At 51.8% G+C, this 16,320-nt stretch overlaps 1 protein-coding gene and 1 pseudogene across 2 annotated transcripts; one reads left to right on the plus strand and one right to left on the minus strand.

Moving 5' to 3' along the window:
• Positions 1 to 750: 750 nt before the first annotated feature.
• LOC308044574 (olfactory receptor 14A16-like) lies at positions 751 to 1,675 on the minus strand (annotated as a pseudogene). The gene has a single exon. The product of its transcript is annotated as an olfactory receptor 14A16-like (transcript).
• A 10,611-nt stretch (positions 1,676 to 12,286) lies between these two features.
• LOC308044573 (olfactory receptor 14A16-like) lies at positions 12,287 to 13,507 on the plus strand (the record flags this gene model as incomplete). Its single annotated transcript, XM_080351346.1, has 1 exon — positions 12,287 to 13,507. One exon carries the CDS (start codon positions 12,287 to 12,289, stop codon positions 13,217 to 13,219), a length of 933 nt encoding a protein of 310 aa, XP_080207472.1. The 3' UTR covers positions 13,220 to 13,507.
• Positions 13,508 to 16,320: the final 2,813 nt, after the last annotated feature.

The raw sequence follows: 16,320 nt of genomic DNA on the forward strand, positions 1-16,320 counted from the left end.
TCCAGTGCACAGAGGCACAGCCCAGCCCTGCTCTGCTGGTCCTGCAGGTCTCTGGCAGGAGCCTGGCTGTGAGAGGACACTGCTGTGTGCCAGCCCTGCACACACACACTGTTCAGCTGTACACTGGTGTTTGCATTAGTTGCCACTTTCATGGGCATGTTCTTGAGAGAATCTTTGGAAGAAGACATAAGCCTTCAGGCCGTTTAGTTTGGAGATTTTATATCTTTCTATCTGGAAGGGCTGTTGTGAGGCCAGCTCTGTCACAGCAGTGCCCATTGCCTGTCCCTGCCTGCACCCACAGCACTGACACACAGCAGGACGGTGACCAAGCTGCCAGAGCACTCAGGCCTTGCACCAACACCAGGGATGAGAAGGAGAGTGTGGAGTGGAACCAGAACAGCTCTGGAAGAACAAGCACTGCTGCTCCCTGGCAGTGCGGCCATGATGGACTCTTTTACCCTCCTCTCATGAACACGGGAACCATCCCTGGAGCTCTAAAAATGTGCTTGCAGGAAGGATATAGTGATAAATAAGTCACTAAAGAGCCTTTTATTTTGTTTAGAGAAAAGGAGAGCACGGCTCCTCCTTTGCACAGCCAACAGTTATAAAAGAAAAGCCAATAGTGAATTAGAAAGGGGATGACAACATTATCACAAGAAGAAAACAAATAATAACAACAAAAAATCCAGATGACAGGCTGGACCTGTAATTAGCTACATTAATACACCTATGTAGAAGCAGATGGGTGGTTTATTGCTTTACAAAACAATAAGATATGAGGTTGCAAAGGGCATCCTTGAGCTCCTGGTTCCTCATGCTGTAGATGAGGGGGTTCACTGCTGGAGGCACCACCGAGTACAGAACAGACACCACCAGGTCCAGGGATGGGGAGGAAATGGAGGGGGGCTTTAGGTGGGCAAACATGCCAGTGCTGACGAACAGAGAGACCATGGCCAGGTGAGGGAGGCAGGTGGAAAAGGCTTTGTGCCATTCCTACTCAGAGGGGATCCTCAGCACGGCCCTGAAGATCTGCACATAGGACACCACAATAAACCCAAAACACAGAAATGCTACTAGCCACAAGCAACCCAAGTTCCCTGAGGTAGGAGTGTGAGCAGGAGAGCTTGAGGATCTGGGGGATTTCACAGAAGAACTGGCCCAGGGCATTGCCCTTGCACAGGGGCAGTGAAAATGTATTGGCCGTGTGCAGCAGAGCATGGAGAAACCCAGTGGCCCAGGCAGCTGCTGCCATGTGGACACAAGCTCTGCTGCCCAGGAGGGTCCCGTAGTGCAGGGGTTTGCAGATGGCAACGTAGCGGTCGTACGATATGATGGTGAGAAGAAAATACTCTGTTGAAATGAAAAAGAAAAACATAAAGACTTGTGCAGCACATCCCAAAAAGGAGATGGTCCTGCTATCCCACACAGAATTGGCCATAGACTTGGGGACAATGGTGGAGATGGAGCCCAGGTCAAGGAGGGCGAGGTTGAGCAGGAAGAAGTACAAGGGGGTGTGCAGGTGCTGGTCCCAGGCTATGGTGGTGATGATGAGGCCGTTGCCCAGGAGGGCAGCCAGGTAGATGCCCAGAAAGAGCCAGAAGTGCAAGAGCTGCAGCTCCCGTGTGTCTGCGAATGGCAGGAGGAGGAACTGGGTGATGGAGCTGCTGTTGGTCATTTGCTGCCTGTGGGCATGAGGACCTGTGCAAGGAGGAAAAGGTTTAGATCGAGCCTTCTATGGGAACAACCAAAGCCATTTCCCAAAGTCTCTCCCACCCCACTCACACAAAGAGACCCATTATTTTTTTCAGGAGAATGTCCTGGCTGAGCCCTCGTCGGTGCTTGATGAGTGTGCAATGAAGAGCAGGGTCTCTGCCCAGGGGCTCCTGAGGAGTCAGCCTGACCCTGTGTGATGGGGTGGGCAGGGGCCAGTCCTGGGGTTCAGCTTTGTCAGCTGGAACCGCTCCTGGTGCCGAAGGGACTGTCAGCATCTGTACCCCCAGGCCTGAGAAACTGAGTTTGAGAGGTCTGGTGTTTCTACAGCTCCTTCTGCCCTCCTACCCTGGGGAGTGTTGTTGGGTGTCAGAAACCCTCAGCATTTCTGCTGCACTCAGGGAGAACAGAGCGAGTCCTGTGAGACCAGAGGGTGCCTGTGGGTCAGTGCAGAGTGAGGGCAGCTGCTCTGTCCCTCTGTCCTGCTCCAGCTGCCCTGGACTGGCACCTTTCTGAGATGGAGGCTGATCACACTCCCATGTTACCCTGAAAAGCCACCAGGCACTGCTGAGAGCAGAGGGATCCTCCTCAGACCATGACAGGTCTCACCCTTTCCTAAGGTCTCAGCACCCCATGTTTAGCGCAGGACACACACAGCTCATTCCCCAGCCCCACAGACTGCATTGCCCACAGCCCACAGGTCAGAGCAAAGCTGAGACACGTGTGCCCATGGACACACCTGCAGGAAAGGACCCCCAAGGTCAGGCTGTGCCTCTGCAGCTGAAACTGCCATCCCCAGAGAGCCTGACAGCAAGAACAAGATCCCAACAGCAGTGACCCAGAGCAGGGGAGCAAGAAGGAAAATGCGGTGAGGGTGGGTGTGAGAGAGGCCAGGGCAGGGGCAGCCGGGCACTCAGACAGCGTCACGCTTCCCCAGATGTGCAGCCACCTCCCAGACACCAACAGTGCCGGGCAGCTGCTCTCAGCCCCTGTGCTCTTCAGAGGAACTGGAGTTCTGGCTGCACAGGAGCTGCTTCGTGCCTTGGAGCCCCCGGCCCCGAGGGCAGAGGCTTTGCTGGGTGGGACAGGAGGCCAGGGGGCTGCTCACAGGAGGGATCTGACCTGCAGGGGGTCACAGGGACTTTTCTCTCTTCTTCCTCCCATAACAACTCCGGGTTTGATTTCCTCTCATTTCTGATCATTTCCCTGCTGCCTGGAGATTCTCCCCTGGGAGGTGTTTCCCTGTCCATGTCTCTTCCCTATCAGTGCTCACAGACCATCCCACCCTCTGTGCCCTCCCCCTGGCCCTACAGATCCTTCCTGTTCATAGGCACTGCCTGGGGGCATCTTCCTGTCTGCAGGCTGGAAAACAGGACAGGTCAGACTAAGTGTAAGGTGTCCAGCAAAGGTGATGCTGGTTCTGCATGGGCAGAGGAGAGGCAAGGCATGCCAGGATTCTCTTGAAGACCTGCTGCGGTTCATGTGTCTCAAGTATTTCTTTAAAATTAAGAACAGCCTTAATTACCACCCATTCCCCAGAGTAGGAGACTGAAAACACAGACTCAGGGAGGTTCCTTATCTTTGTAGTACTCTTTGTCTTCTTCTCCTTTACACCTCCTCTTGTCAATATTCTGGAATGAGCTGGAGCTGTAAGCAGCCCCGACCCATGGAGAACCCAGCAACAGAAGGACCCTGCCCTGCCAGGGGTCAATCCTTCCCCCCACAGCTTCTCCCCTCAGTGTTGCTGGGATCTCCCAGCCAGGCTGAGCGCTGACCCTGGCAGGCAGCAGAATCCCTGCCCGGCACAGCCCTGGGGTGCAGGGACCCTGCTCTGCAGGACAGCCCTGGACACCCCTGCCTGCACATTGACATTTACACCCCACAGCCACCCTGGGGAGAACGCAGCATTCACGTCTTGTCACTGACAGTGCAGAAGGCAAATCCTGCTCTGCAGCACATCCTCCCCTATGATCAGAGAACCTCTGAGAGCTGTACTTACATCTCTCGCAGGCTCTGCAATGTGACAGCTTTCTGAGATCCTACCATGATTTGCAGATGCAATGCCCTGCAGCCACATGCTTCATATCTGAGAGGATTTCATTTCCAGTGACCTCTCAGCATCCTCCCAGCCCAGACTGCGATTCCCTCTCTGTGCCTGGCTCCTGTGCCCTCGGTGCTGTAGGCAGAGCCCTCAGCCCTGCTGCGTGTGCAGAGGAGCTGCTCCTGGGCAGAGCTGTCTCTCTGCAGCGCTGCCGCTGCCATGAGCTCCCTGTGTCCCAGGAGCCCAGCCCAGCTCAGCAGCACAGGAGCAGCCCTTGATGTCCCTTTCTCTGTCCCCTCTGGGCTCCTCCAGGTGTCCCTGGGACTCCAGGGGCACATCCTTTCAAAAAACCTGAAGTAATCAGTGATGTTGATTCTCTCTCCTCTGAAGAGACACATCATTGTGTTCTTTTTATTAAATGAATTAGTATGAAAATCATCTCTTCTTGTCCCATCATTAGACAGGACACCACGAAGGTTACACCAAAGGATCTAATTTCTCCAAGCTGAAGAAGGAATATCTTCAGTTGAATGAGTTCAGGCATTCTATTCTGGTTTTATACTCCAAGGTCTAGAGAGACATTCATCAATCTTTGGCTATGTCATGTCTGTGCTCTGATTCAAAACCTTTGCACACATGGGCTCTTGGACACTTGGTGCCAGGTTTCTTGTGCAGGTCAGAGCTGGGCTGGTGCCACAGCTGGGGTGGCTCAGCCCAGATGTGATGCTATGTCCTCAGCCAGGAACCTGACTGGGGAGCTGAAGCTGTCAGTGCTGCAGACAGAGCTGTGACACGGATGCAATGAACTGCCAGGCAGGGTGGCAGGAGTGAGTTCATCTGGTCTCAAGGACAGCAGCCTCCAAGCACAGCAACAGCCCAGATCAAAGCTCAGTCTAGACCTGTAAGGCAATTCAACTTCCCATAATGAGCTGTTACTACTGCAGGAACAGTTAAAGGAGAAACAAACTCATTGTCTGGCCACTGCTGCACTTAATAAAAGAAAGAGGTGAGAAACCCTATGTCCTCTTGTCGTCTCCCTTGTCCAGCAAGGTCTCCCAGGCCTCTGTGACTGGAGTCAGAACAACCAGCAGTGGATGAGGATCAAGTCAGGGGTCACTGCAACTAACACAGTCCTCTCCAGTCTATGGGACAGCAGGGGCAGCATCCCAGGAGCTGGGACAGCAGGACCATGTCACAGTGAGGCCACTCTCCACCATCTTGGAAAGCTCATGGAGACAGGGGGGACTCCCTGACCACTGGCAGCTCTCACACAGTGTGTGCACTTTTCAAAATGGCCCATGGGTGAGCAGGGGAACTAAGGGCTGTGCCCCAGAGCACGTCCACTGGGACCCCATTTCTGGGTGTCTGGAAAAGAAGGTGATGGGGTTTGCCCAGGGCAGGTTGTGCCTGTCCATCCTCTTTGCTTTCTATGAGGAAAGGACAGGGTTGTGGATGTGGGCAGAGCAGTGGTGGTCTGTTACCTGGAAGTCAGCAAGGAATCCAACATCATTTCCTACAATATTTTTGTAGCCAAGGTAGGATAAAGCACTGAGTTATCTGGTCTAATGCTGCTTTGAGGAGGAGGTTGGTCAAGACACCTTCCAAACTCCCTTTAAACCTGCATAATGCTGTCCTTTCATCCCCCTCATGTTTTCAATTCAGACAAAGCTCTCAGGTTCTCTCTGACCACAGGAATAATTCACATGAGGTGCAGGGCTGCTTTACAAGTGCCCCCAAACAGCCCTGACCACAACTTTTGCATCTCTTTTCATTTGCTCCAACCCAGGCTCTTTATTGCTCTCCTAGTACCCTTGCAGAAGGAACACACCACCTTGTTCGTCCTTTCAGAGCAGGTTGTTCAAGAGGTGTCAGCATCCAATGTACAGAGTCTGCACACCAGCCAGGCAGCAAAGCCACCGTTACAGAAATGACCAGCTCCTTGACCCCAGATATCAGCGTGACATGTCTGCTGAGATGCCAGGAAACACCTAAAATACACGTGAAGTTTATGTGAGTCCTTGTTGTGTATCCTGGCTTGTCTCCTGACCCATGTGGTGCTTCAGGCTGTGAAGAGAATCAAAACCAGCCATTGGACTGGGGTAGTTGCATTTTACACGTGTCACGCAGGGCAGATGAGGGAGCTCAGAACTCCAGATTCTGCTGCACTGTTGGGACTGCAGAGACTGGAAATGCAGATGACAGTGTGTGTCAGTGCACACAAATACAGATTCTGGCTTCCTTTGGGCCTTTGCACTGGCCTGGGATCTGTACCTTGGCCGCCTTTGTCTGAGAAAGAAACTGTTCTCCTATGCAACCTCCACATCACACCACATAACAAATAAATAAAAGGTAGAAAAATAATGAAAGAAACACAATTTGGGGGTAATTCTGTCCAAGAAGTGTACTCTTTAAATGATTAAAACAAAGAAGAAGCAAGAGAAAAAGCATTGTTCTAAGAGCTTCTTTCAAGACACAACTGCTGAGGTGTAGTAGATGTTTGGAAAAGTAAGAATGACTGTAAGAAATGAAATCAAAGAGCTTAATTTATCATGATCATCAGTGAGAATAAGGAGTTCCCTGTTACTGTTACTAGTGACAGCACCACTGTTCCAAAACATCCTTCAGAGCATCTCCATTTTTCCTGGCTCCAAAGCTCATCCTGCTCAGAGTTTGACAGGATTGCTGCAAGCCCCTGTGACCCAAATCTCTACAACTGTCTCTACTCAACAGCCTTTTACCCCAGGAAGGGGAAAACTGCCAATGCAGGCACCAAACCAGTGCCCAACCTGCCTGGAGAGCCAGGACTGTTGTGCCACACAACAGCAGCCTCTGAGGGAACCTGGAGGTGATGGGATTGAAATGGTTTCACCTCAAATCAGAGAATCAGAGAATCATGGAATCATTGAGGCTGGAAAAGACCATTAAGAATATGGAGCCTAACCGTAAATCTAACACTGCCAAGTCCACCACTAAACCATGTTCCATAGCGCCACATCTCCACGTCTTTTAATCACCTCCAGCAATGGAAGCTCCAATCCTGAGCTGGCAGGACACCGCTGGCTGCAGTTGGACATAAGATACTGGTCATGGCTGTGAGTTCAGCCCTTGCTGGCAGAATGTCTCACACCCTCACTGAGGAGGGCAGGGGGCTGGGAGATGGGAGCACGTTTCAGTTTCCAGATCCCAGCACAGAGCCCAAACCATCCTGCCCTTGAACTCTGGATCCCATTTCCTGAGATGCAGAGCTGGTAGCCTTCTGAGGATAATCATGTTACAGGCATGAATAATCCTTCCAGTGTTTGTGTAATATGTCTAGGAATGTCAGTCGTATATGCTTATATTTAAATAACTGTAAAATAGTACTCTGCATCCGTAGTAGCCCCTCTGGCAATGACAATTAAATAGGTATTTGCACTATAAGGCTCCATACCCCATCCACAAGCACACATCTAGAGTGGTTCAGATGAAGGGTGGTCTGGCAAACGTCACCCTTTGTGTCCCCAGGTGATGGACACTGCTCATGTGCCTCTGCAGAGAGTGGCAGGAGCTGGATCCTCTTCTCGGGACAGACTCCTTCCAGGAGAGACACAGACACAGGGGGAACTCATCGGGGCTTTACGACATTTCACTCGGCATCAGTTTTGACATATTGGGTGCTGTCCTGTGACTGCCCTTTCTGCACAAATGATCATACAAACACAACCATTTAGTGAGACATGGTCATAAAGGGGCTGTTGTGGACAAGAAATGTAACCATGAACTCTGGAGAGAGCGAGGAAGTTCATAATAAGCAGCAGGAAGAACCAAGAAGCTCGAGGCCTCTTCTGAAGAGCGGGAGGCCTGAGCAGCCGTGATTGGCCATTGTAGGTGTGGAAGAGGGTCAGGGCATGTCAGGGAGAAGCAATGAGGTGGCTGATGGCTTCAGTGAATCCTTCCAGCCATGTCTGAGCCCAGAAATGGAAAGCAGTTGATGTCTGCAGGTGAAGGAGGAACAGGAGGAAGATTTTCCTGGGAATACGGAAGGAAGAAAGGCCTCTCTTGGGCTAATCCTATATGGCAGTGACATTTGCATGCTGTAGGCATGGCTGTGCCTGGGAGATGGGGAACGGCTGCTGCTGGGGTGGCTGTGCTCAGTCATGGCCCATTAGCTGACCCTACTCTGCTCCTCTCTTACACTGCCCACACTTGGATGGTCCTCAGGAATCATCCATGAGCCTGGTGGATCCATGAACCTCCTGGAGTGATGGGTATAGATCCACATAGAGGATTCAAGCAAGTGTTGGACTGGGACATTGAGGTGATTGGTGACCATTGCCAGGTGTATGAAAGAAGCTGGATGAGTTGTGAGGAATTCACGGGCATTTCCAACTCCACAGAAAAACAGAGCCTTGTGGTTAAAGCAACAGCACTTGACATAAAACCCACCCCCAAAACACAAAACACTCACACTGACCACAGGAAAAGCCTTGAAAAACATTGGAGAAAAATCTACCAGGTCCCAGGGGTCAGGGCTCAGCCATTCTGGTGATGAACAAGCATCAAGGGCTCACATGGCAGAAACTTGGGGTTTGCTTCTGCCTTTTACTTCATTGGAGGTTTGTTCATTGTTTCAGTATCTGCAGTTCAGGATCATGGCAGCAGAGGGCTCATTGACATACAAAATGCTCTTAAATGCCAAGGCTCTGTGCTTCGTTTTCCTAAAGGCTTCAAGTCTGGTGTGGATGATTAGAGAGATTTTAGGAATAGCCAAACACAGAACATTTTCATAACAAATAACAATAAAGCCAAATTTCTTCTATTTCCTTCCCTGCTTGCCCTTCCCTCCCTTTCCAGAACAGGTGGCATCAGCATCCTCCAGTCCATATTGATGTGTTGCACCTCCTGATAAAGACTGAATATGTCAGAAAAGTGGGTACCTAAATCACCATGTGAGTGAGGAGACAGGCCAGGACACCTCAAAAGGAGTCACACTCCTCTGGACCAAGAGGTGGGTGTTCCTGGCAATCTCAGGTGCCACAGCACAGTGATACTTGTGTTCAGGGAGCTGGTCAAGTGACCCATCTCCTGTTCTGTAACGGTGTCTGAGTTTGCTCAGGTCACCCCTGACTTGAGCCCCATCCACTGCTGGGTGTTCTCCAGACTCCTGCCTTCAGGAACAAAGTCCCAGGAGATCTTACTGGTGAAGATGGAGGCAAAGAAGCCATGAAGAACCTCAGTCCCGTCTGATTCTACTCTTATGAAGTTCAGCAGCAGGCCCATGATTACCCTGTCTATTCTCTTACTGCAAGTGAAGCTCTGTCAGCTCATCTTGCTGCCCTTCCCGTGCAGGTATCAAGTCCAGGGCAGCTTTGTCATCATCCCCACATCCATGGACAAGGTTTCTAAATTCCTCCTTTGCAGCTTCCCCTGCTCCCACCTCCTGTGTGCTGCCTTTTGCCCTGGAGGTCCATCAGTTCAGAGGAGCAGCCTCATGAGATAAATGCTTCTTTTCATGGGTACTTGGAGAGATCATTCTTGTGCTTGGAGCAGCCTGTCCTGTAAGGATTATCAGATTTCCTGAGCTCCTTCACCCTTCAGATCTACTTCCATGTCACCCTTTGCCCACCATCCCCCAGTATGTCAATGTCTTCTCCTCTGTAGCCCACCAGCCTGTGCTCTGCTGCTGGCCTTCCTCCCTCCCCTTTGGTGCCTGGGACCCCACTGCTTCCTGGTCACAACAGTCAAGGTGGACACCGATGTTCACATCCCTCACCAGGGTTTCCTTGTTTCCCAGTTCCAGATCCAGGTGAACATCACCCATGTTGCCCCATCAGGCAGACATGTTAAGCAGTTGGCCCGAGATCCTCTGGACTGTTGGCAGCTGCAGCTTTTCCAGGCCAGTGAGTGTCAGGGCAATTACAGTTCCCTATAGGTACGTACTCATTGATTGGTGACTTCTTCAGGTTACTGACAGAAGATCTTTTCCATTTCTTCTCCATGATCAAGTAGTTTGCAACAGCCAATACACTGTTAGCCTGTACTGGGCTTACATGTCAAAGTCTTGGAACTGGGTGTGAGTGTGTCTGTGCTACAGTTGTCACCTCTCTAAGAAGACAACAGGAGTTTGACCAATGTCAGACACAGCCGATTTCAGCTGCTCCAAGATGGACCCACTCCTTGCCCAATCTGAGCCACTCAGTGATGCTGGCAGCACCTCTGGGATATCGTATTTGAGAAAGGGTAAAAAACACTGCACAATAGCAGGTGGGAGAGAGGAGGGAGGAGATGTGAGAGAAAAGCACTGCAGACACCAAGGTCATATTCCATAGGACCCGAGCAGGTCCCTCAGCAGGCCAAATCCTGCTCTCCTGAAATCCTGCTCTTGGCCTTGTTCTCATCTCCCAGGAGCCTCAGCTCCACTTCCCCATCCCTGACTGTTCCATCCTGACCAACTCTTTCTGGTTTGTAAGTGTGAAGTCCCACAGGGCACCTCACCCCACTGGCTCCTCAGTCACCCATGTCAGGAAGATGTTGTCAATGAGCTCCAACACCCTCCTTGTCCCCAGCCAGGAACCTGGGAGGGGTGGGATCATAGTCCTGCCCTTGGCCTTGCACAGCCCCACATCACACTGTCCCAGGAAGGGCCCTGGGCAACGTGGGACGGACAGGATCTGCCTTCCCAGGGCTGGGGGTCAGGACTGGTCCCTTTGGTTATTGAAACACAATCAGGTTTACTCAGCATCAGAGCCACCTTTACTGTGCTTTTCCTGAACTTTCATCACTGTCTCCAATTTTTTTCTATACCTGACCCTGGGGTCAGCTCCTCATAGTGTTCCTCAGTGGACCCATTAACATAACAAGAAACTTTGGAGTTTGCATCTCACTTCTTGAGAGGTTTCATCACCTTCTTCCAGGGTCTGAGGTCCATGGACCCAGCACCAAACCCACCAGAGGGGTCATTAAAGCGCCTTGGGCTGCTCCTGTGCTGCTGAGCTGGGCTGGGCTCCTGGGACACAGGGAGCTCATGGCAGCGGCAGCGCTGCAGAGAGACAGCTCTGCCCAGGAGCAGCTCCTCTGCACACGCAGCAGGGCTGAGGGCTCTACCTGGGGATCTCAGGAGACGAGCAAGGCAGAGAGAGATTAAAGGTGGTCAGGACTGGAGGATGACTGAGAGCTCACTGGAGGAGAAATCTTTGCAGCCCTTGCCATGGTAAGTCTCTGGTGCAGGGCAGTGCAGCTGTAGCTCCTGGAGGCATCTCTTGAAACTGGCGCAGGCACAGCTTGTGGGATCTGTAAGGACGGGGCTCTTGTCAGGCCATGTTGAACAGCTGTGAAGCCGGGGGAGCACCCAGGTGTGCCCAGGGCTGCCCTGCAGAGCAGGGTCCCTGCACCCCAGGGCTGTGCTGGGCAGGGACTCTGCTGCCTGCCAGGGTCAGCGCTCAGCCTGCCCGGGAGACCCCATGGCAGCAGCTGTGGGGGGAAGGAGCGACCCCCGGCAGGGCAGGCAGGGAGCTTGTGGGGCTGAAGGGGGCTGTGTGGGTCAGGGCTGCTCAGAGCTCCAGATCATACCCACAGACATGGCAGAGGGTCCTTCTGAACAACGACATCAATACAGGAACAGCTGCCAGGGAAGCTGTCTGTGCTTTCAGTTTTCCACTCTTGGTCGTTTGCGTGTGCAGTGGGAGATGGGGATTTATTTCTCTCTTTGGAGAAGACACTGAGACCACAGCTCTCAATAGGACTTGTCTGAGCTGCTCCTGAGCCCCTGCACACACAGAGCTGCCCCTGGGCAGTGCCAGGAGGTGTGAGCAGGACAGAGCTGAGCACACAGCAGGTGGGATGGGGTCTGTGACACTGACAGGGAGCAGACCCAGGGACAGACACATAGCTGCAGGCAGCACAGACATGGGCAGGGAGAGGGAGATGGACCTGAAATGCTGGGGAGGGGATTCAGGACCCCTCTGCCATCCCCTGCAGTGCAGACACATTTCCCAGTGCAACTTCTGGTCTCCTCTCCTCCCCAGCAGACCCTCTGCCCCAAAGCCATGGGGTCCAGCTCACGAGTCTCCACCTCAGCAGCCGGACCTCCAGGTGAAGGGTTCCTGCAATGGGGCACTCAAAAAAGGTGCTAAAAGTACTTGCTCTCCAGTGTCATTATGTGAGCGGCAGCAGCACAGCCGGGTAATGAGAAGGTTCCACAGCATGCCCGTCTGCCTTTCTATCCTTGCTTTGTTTTCTGGTAGCACTGCATAGTCCTTCCCTGTTTCTCCACCTGTCCCTGCTGCTCTTGCTCTCTGGGGTTGGGGTGTGAGTGTCGGTCACTTCTTCTTCTGATATCAACTCAAGGGGTCTTGCCCCAGAGGTTTGTTCATGGAAACCTGATGCCCAAGCTGTATTTTAAGCTGTGATGAACAGTTTTTCTCACTTGGTAGAAAGAGAGAATGAGCTGAAACATCCTTCCATCAGGGAGGGGGTTTTCCATGAGAAACAGCCTGTTTCCCCTAACTTGTCACTGTCTTTCCTCCTTGCACAGGTCCTTATGCCCACAGGCAGCAAATGTCCAACAGCAGCTCCATCACCCAGTTCCTCCTCCTGCCATTCACAGACACACAGGAGCTGCAGCTCTTGCACTTCTGGCTCTTCCTGGGCATCTACCTGGCTGCCCTCCTGGGCAACGGCCTCATCATCACCACCATAGCCTGGGACCAGCACCTGCACACCCCCATGTACTTCTTCCTGCTCAACCTCGCCCTCCTCGACCTGGGCTCCATCTCCACCATTATTCCTATGTCCATGGCAAACTCACTGTGGGACACCAAGACCATCTCATACTTGGGATGTGCTGCACAGCTCTTTTCATTTGCCTTCTTTATAACAGCAGAGTATTCTCTTCTCATCATCATGTCCTACAACCGCTACATTGCCATCTGCAAACCCCTGCACTACGGGACCCTCCTGGGCAGCAGAGCTTGTGTCCACATGGCAGCAGCTGCCTGGGCCACTGGGTTTCTCCATGCTCTGCTGCACACGGCCAATACATTTTCACTGCCCCTGTGCAAGGGCAATGCCCTGGGCCAGTTCTTCTGTGAAATCCCCCAGATCCTCAAGCTCTCCTGCTCACACTCCTACCTCAGGGAACTTGGGCTTCTTGTGGTCTGTATATTAGTAGTATTTGGGTGTTTTGTGTTCATTGTGGTGTCCTATGTGCAAATCTTGAGGGCCGTGCTGAGGATCCCCTCTGAGCGGGGATGGCACAAAGCCTTTTCCACCTGCCTCCCCCACCTGGCCGTGGTCTCCCTGTTCATCAGCACTGGCGTGTTTGCTGACCTGAAGCCCTCATCCATTTCCTCCCCATCCCTGGATCTGGTGCTGTCTGTTCTGTACTCAGTGGTGCCTCCAGCAGTGAACCCCCTCATCTACAGCATGAGGAACCAGGAGCTCAAGGATGCCCTCTGGAAACTCATATCTTACAGTTTCCTGAAGCAATAAACTGCCCATCTCCTTCTACTTAAAATTTTAATGTAACTAATTGCAAGTCCAGCCTGTGATATGAATTTTCTGTTGTTATTGTTGTTGGGTTTTTTTTTTTATTTTGATTATGTCGTTATCCCCTTTGTAATGCTCTGTCCGCTTTTCTTTTGTGACCACTGGCTATGTAAATGATGAGCCACGTTCTCCTTTTCTCTAAACAAAATAAAAGTTCCTGTGCTGATTTGTTTTGCACTATATCCTTGCTGCAAGACTTTTTAGAGCTCCAGGGACTGTTTCTGTGTGTGTGGGAGGAGAGAACAGAGTCCAGCCTGGCAGCCCTGCCAGGGAGCAGCAGCGCTTGTTCTTCCAGAGCTGTTCTGGTTCCACTCCACACTCTCCTTCTCATCCCTGGTGTTGGTGCAAGGCCTGAGTGCTCTGGCAGCTTGGTCACCGTCCTGCTGTGTGTCAGTGCTGTGGGTGCAGGCAGGGACAGGCAATCTGCACTTGTGTCACAGAACTGGCCTCAGAACAGCCTTTCCACAGAGAAAAGTGATCTCCTCAGGGCAATACATGGTGGTTTATATCTTCAAGCATATGCTTACAATAGTGTCCCACAGATTCAAACCCCAGTGTACAGCTGAACAGTGTGTGTGTGCAGGGCTGGTGCACAGCAGTGTCCTCTCACAGCCAGGCTCCTGCCAGAGACCTGCAGGACCAGCAGAGCAGGGCTGGGCTGTGCCTCTGTCCACTGGACACCACTTTGGTAGGAGCCCCAGGTCAATCATCCTGGAGCTGCCCCCTCACAACCTCCATTTCCAGCACTGGCCTCTCACCCACAGAGGTTGTTCTTCCCTCCACAGAGGGACACTGAATGAGTAGTTCAGCAGTCCATGTTTGCTTTATACAGGTATTGAGGTTTGGATTGCAGGATGGCAACTGTGGCAGATGTGGGTGTTAGCCCCCTGTCCTCTGCCTTCCTTCTTTAGTCCCTTCTTCTCCCCCCATCCCACCCATCCCACTCAGGACAGGTGATGGGGAAAGAAAGAAGGATAGAGAGAAGAGAGTTGGAAAAATTAAAAATGTTTTACTAATGCTACCAATAAAAATAGAGAAAATAATACAAAATATATAAAACCAATCTTGAAATTCCCAGCATGCAGATGAGGGGCCAGCACCCGAAGTTCTGGACTGGACTCTGCAGCCAACTGGAGCTGGATTCAGTCTGTCACTGGCCTCAGTTTTCAAGGAATACTAGCAAGGTCCTCTCCTAATGTTGGCCAGAAGGAAAAGGGATGAAATCCTCATGATCTCCCACTTTTATATGAAGTATTCACGTGAATGGGATGCTATACTCTGTTGGTCAGTTTCTGGTCACCTGTTTTCTCGTTGCCCCTCTCGTAAGATGTACATCTGTCCTTATCAGTGACCTCACATTCCATTGCTATGTTTACCAAAACATGTGTCTGACTTACCAGAAAAATGCAGCTAATATGAAGCTTTAGCTGACAGGTAAATTCACTAAAAGAGAAACCCAGGTCCCCCTGGCCAGGGCAGTTGTCTCTGCCACTGACCCCAGGAGCAGACATGTTGTCCTCATGGCACTGGGGCCTCGCTGCCTCCTTGCAGCCCCATGGGGAAGCTGGAAGTTGTTGTCCCAGTGTTGTCCTTCCCTGGGCCTTGTACACCCACATCCCACAGTCCCAGGAAGAGCCCTGAGCCGTGTGTGAGGGACAGGATCCCCCTTTCCATTGCCTGGAGCTCATGGTTCCTCCTTTCTGCTTCAGAAAGCAAACCAAGGGGTTTCTGAGCATCGGAGCTGAAGAAAAGACTCAATGGAGACCTCATGGTGACTACAGCTTCCTCACAAGGGGAGAAGGAGGGAAAGTTATTGATCTCTTCTGACTGGAGACTGATGACAGACCCCAAGGGAATGGCAGAAGACGTGCCAGGGGAGGTTTAGGTTGGACATGAGGAAAAGGTTCTTCCCCCAGAGGTGCTGGACACTGAATAGGCTCCCCAGGGAGGTGTCACGGCCGCAACCTGACAGTGTTCAAGAAGAGACTGGACAACGTCCTCAGACACATGGGGTGACCTGTGGGGTGTCCTGTGCAGGGACAGGAGTTGGACTCCATGATCATGGTGGGTCCTTTCAACTCAGGACATTCTATGATTCTATTAAACACTAGGTCAAAAGTCCATGTTTTCATTGTACATGTGAGATGTAAACACACACATAATGTGCATGTCGTGTGTGCATGTGGTGAGATGAACTCAAGGGAGCACAAATGCCATCAGTTGTTCCTTGGGGTGCCATAAAGGTCAGTGGGACAGAGATGGGGTTCAGGGGTCTCTTCCAACCTGCGTTATTGTAGGATTCCATGAATCTTTTCATTGGATAACTCTTTCACATCAGAATAGACAGAGGAAGGAGAAGAAAAAATCAGAGGCAGAAGCAGAGATATAAAATGTCCCAGAGTAAATACAGCAGCTCCACTGAGGAACGTTTCTCCACTCAAACCCTTGATAGGAAATCTATCAGATACATTTGATGAAAGCAGCTCAGTTTGATCTGCTCACACACTGGACCACAAGGAGGGTGATGGTGGGTACGATGTCGTGTGGTCACTTGTGTCTCAGGAACTCAGAGTCCAGTAGGAACCAATGGGTGTGGAGGGCACTGTGAGGTCACTTCAGCCTCTGCAGGGGATTGGCCAACAGCAGGAACATGGCTGGGAAAGGACTGTGAGGTCACACACACCAGACGAGCAATCGGGCCCAATCAGCATGGCTTGATGAAAGGCAGGTCCTGCTTGACCAGCCTGATCTCCTTCTGTGACAAGGTGACCGCTGAGCAGATGAGGGAAAGTCTGTCGTGGGGAGTGAATCCGCCACACAGGCTGTGGGTGTTGTGTCCTTAGACTGCAGTAAAGCCTTTGACACTGTGTCCCACAGCATCTCCTGGAGAAGCTGCAGCTCGTGGCCTGGATGGTGTATGTGCGATGGGTAAAGAACTGGCTGGAAGGCATTTTAGAGCCATTTGTCCCCTTCCTGTTCACATGGGCGTCCATGAATGCATCACTGCTCTGCCCCAGTGTAGACAGGCACAAGGCCTTCTCCTC

The sequence above is a fragment of the Nesoenas mayeri genome (assembly GCF_963082525.1).
Source record: "Nesoenas mayeri genome assembly, chromosome: 11".
NCBI lineage: Eukaryota > Metazoa > Chordata > Aves > Columbiformes > Columbidae > Nesoenas > Nesoenas mayeri.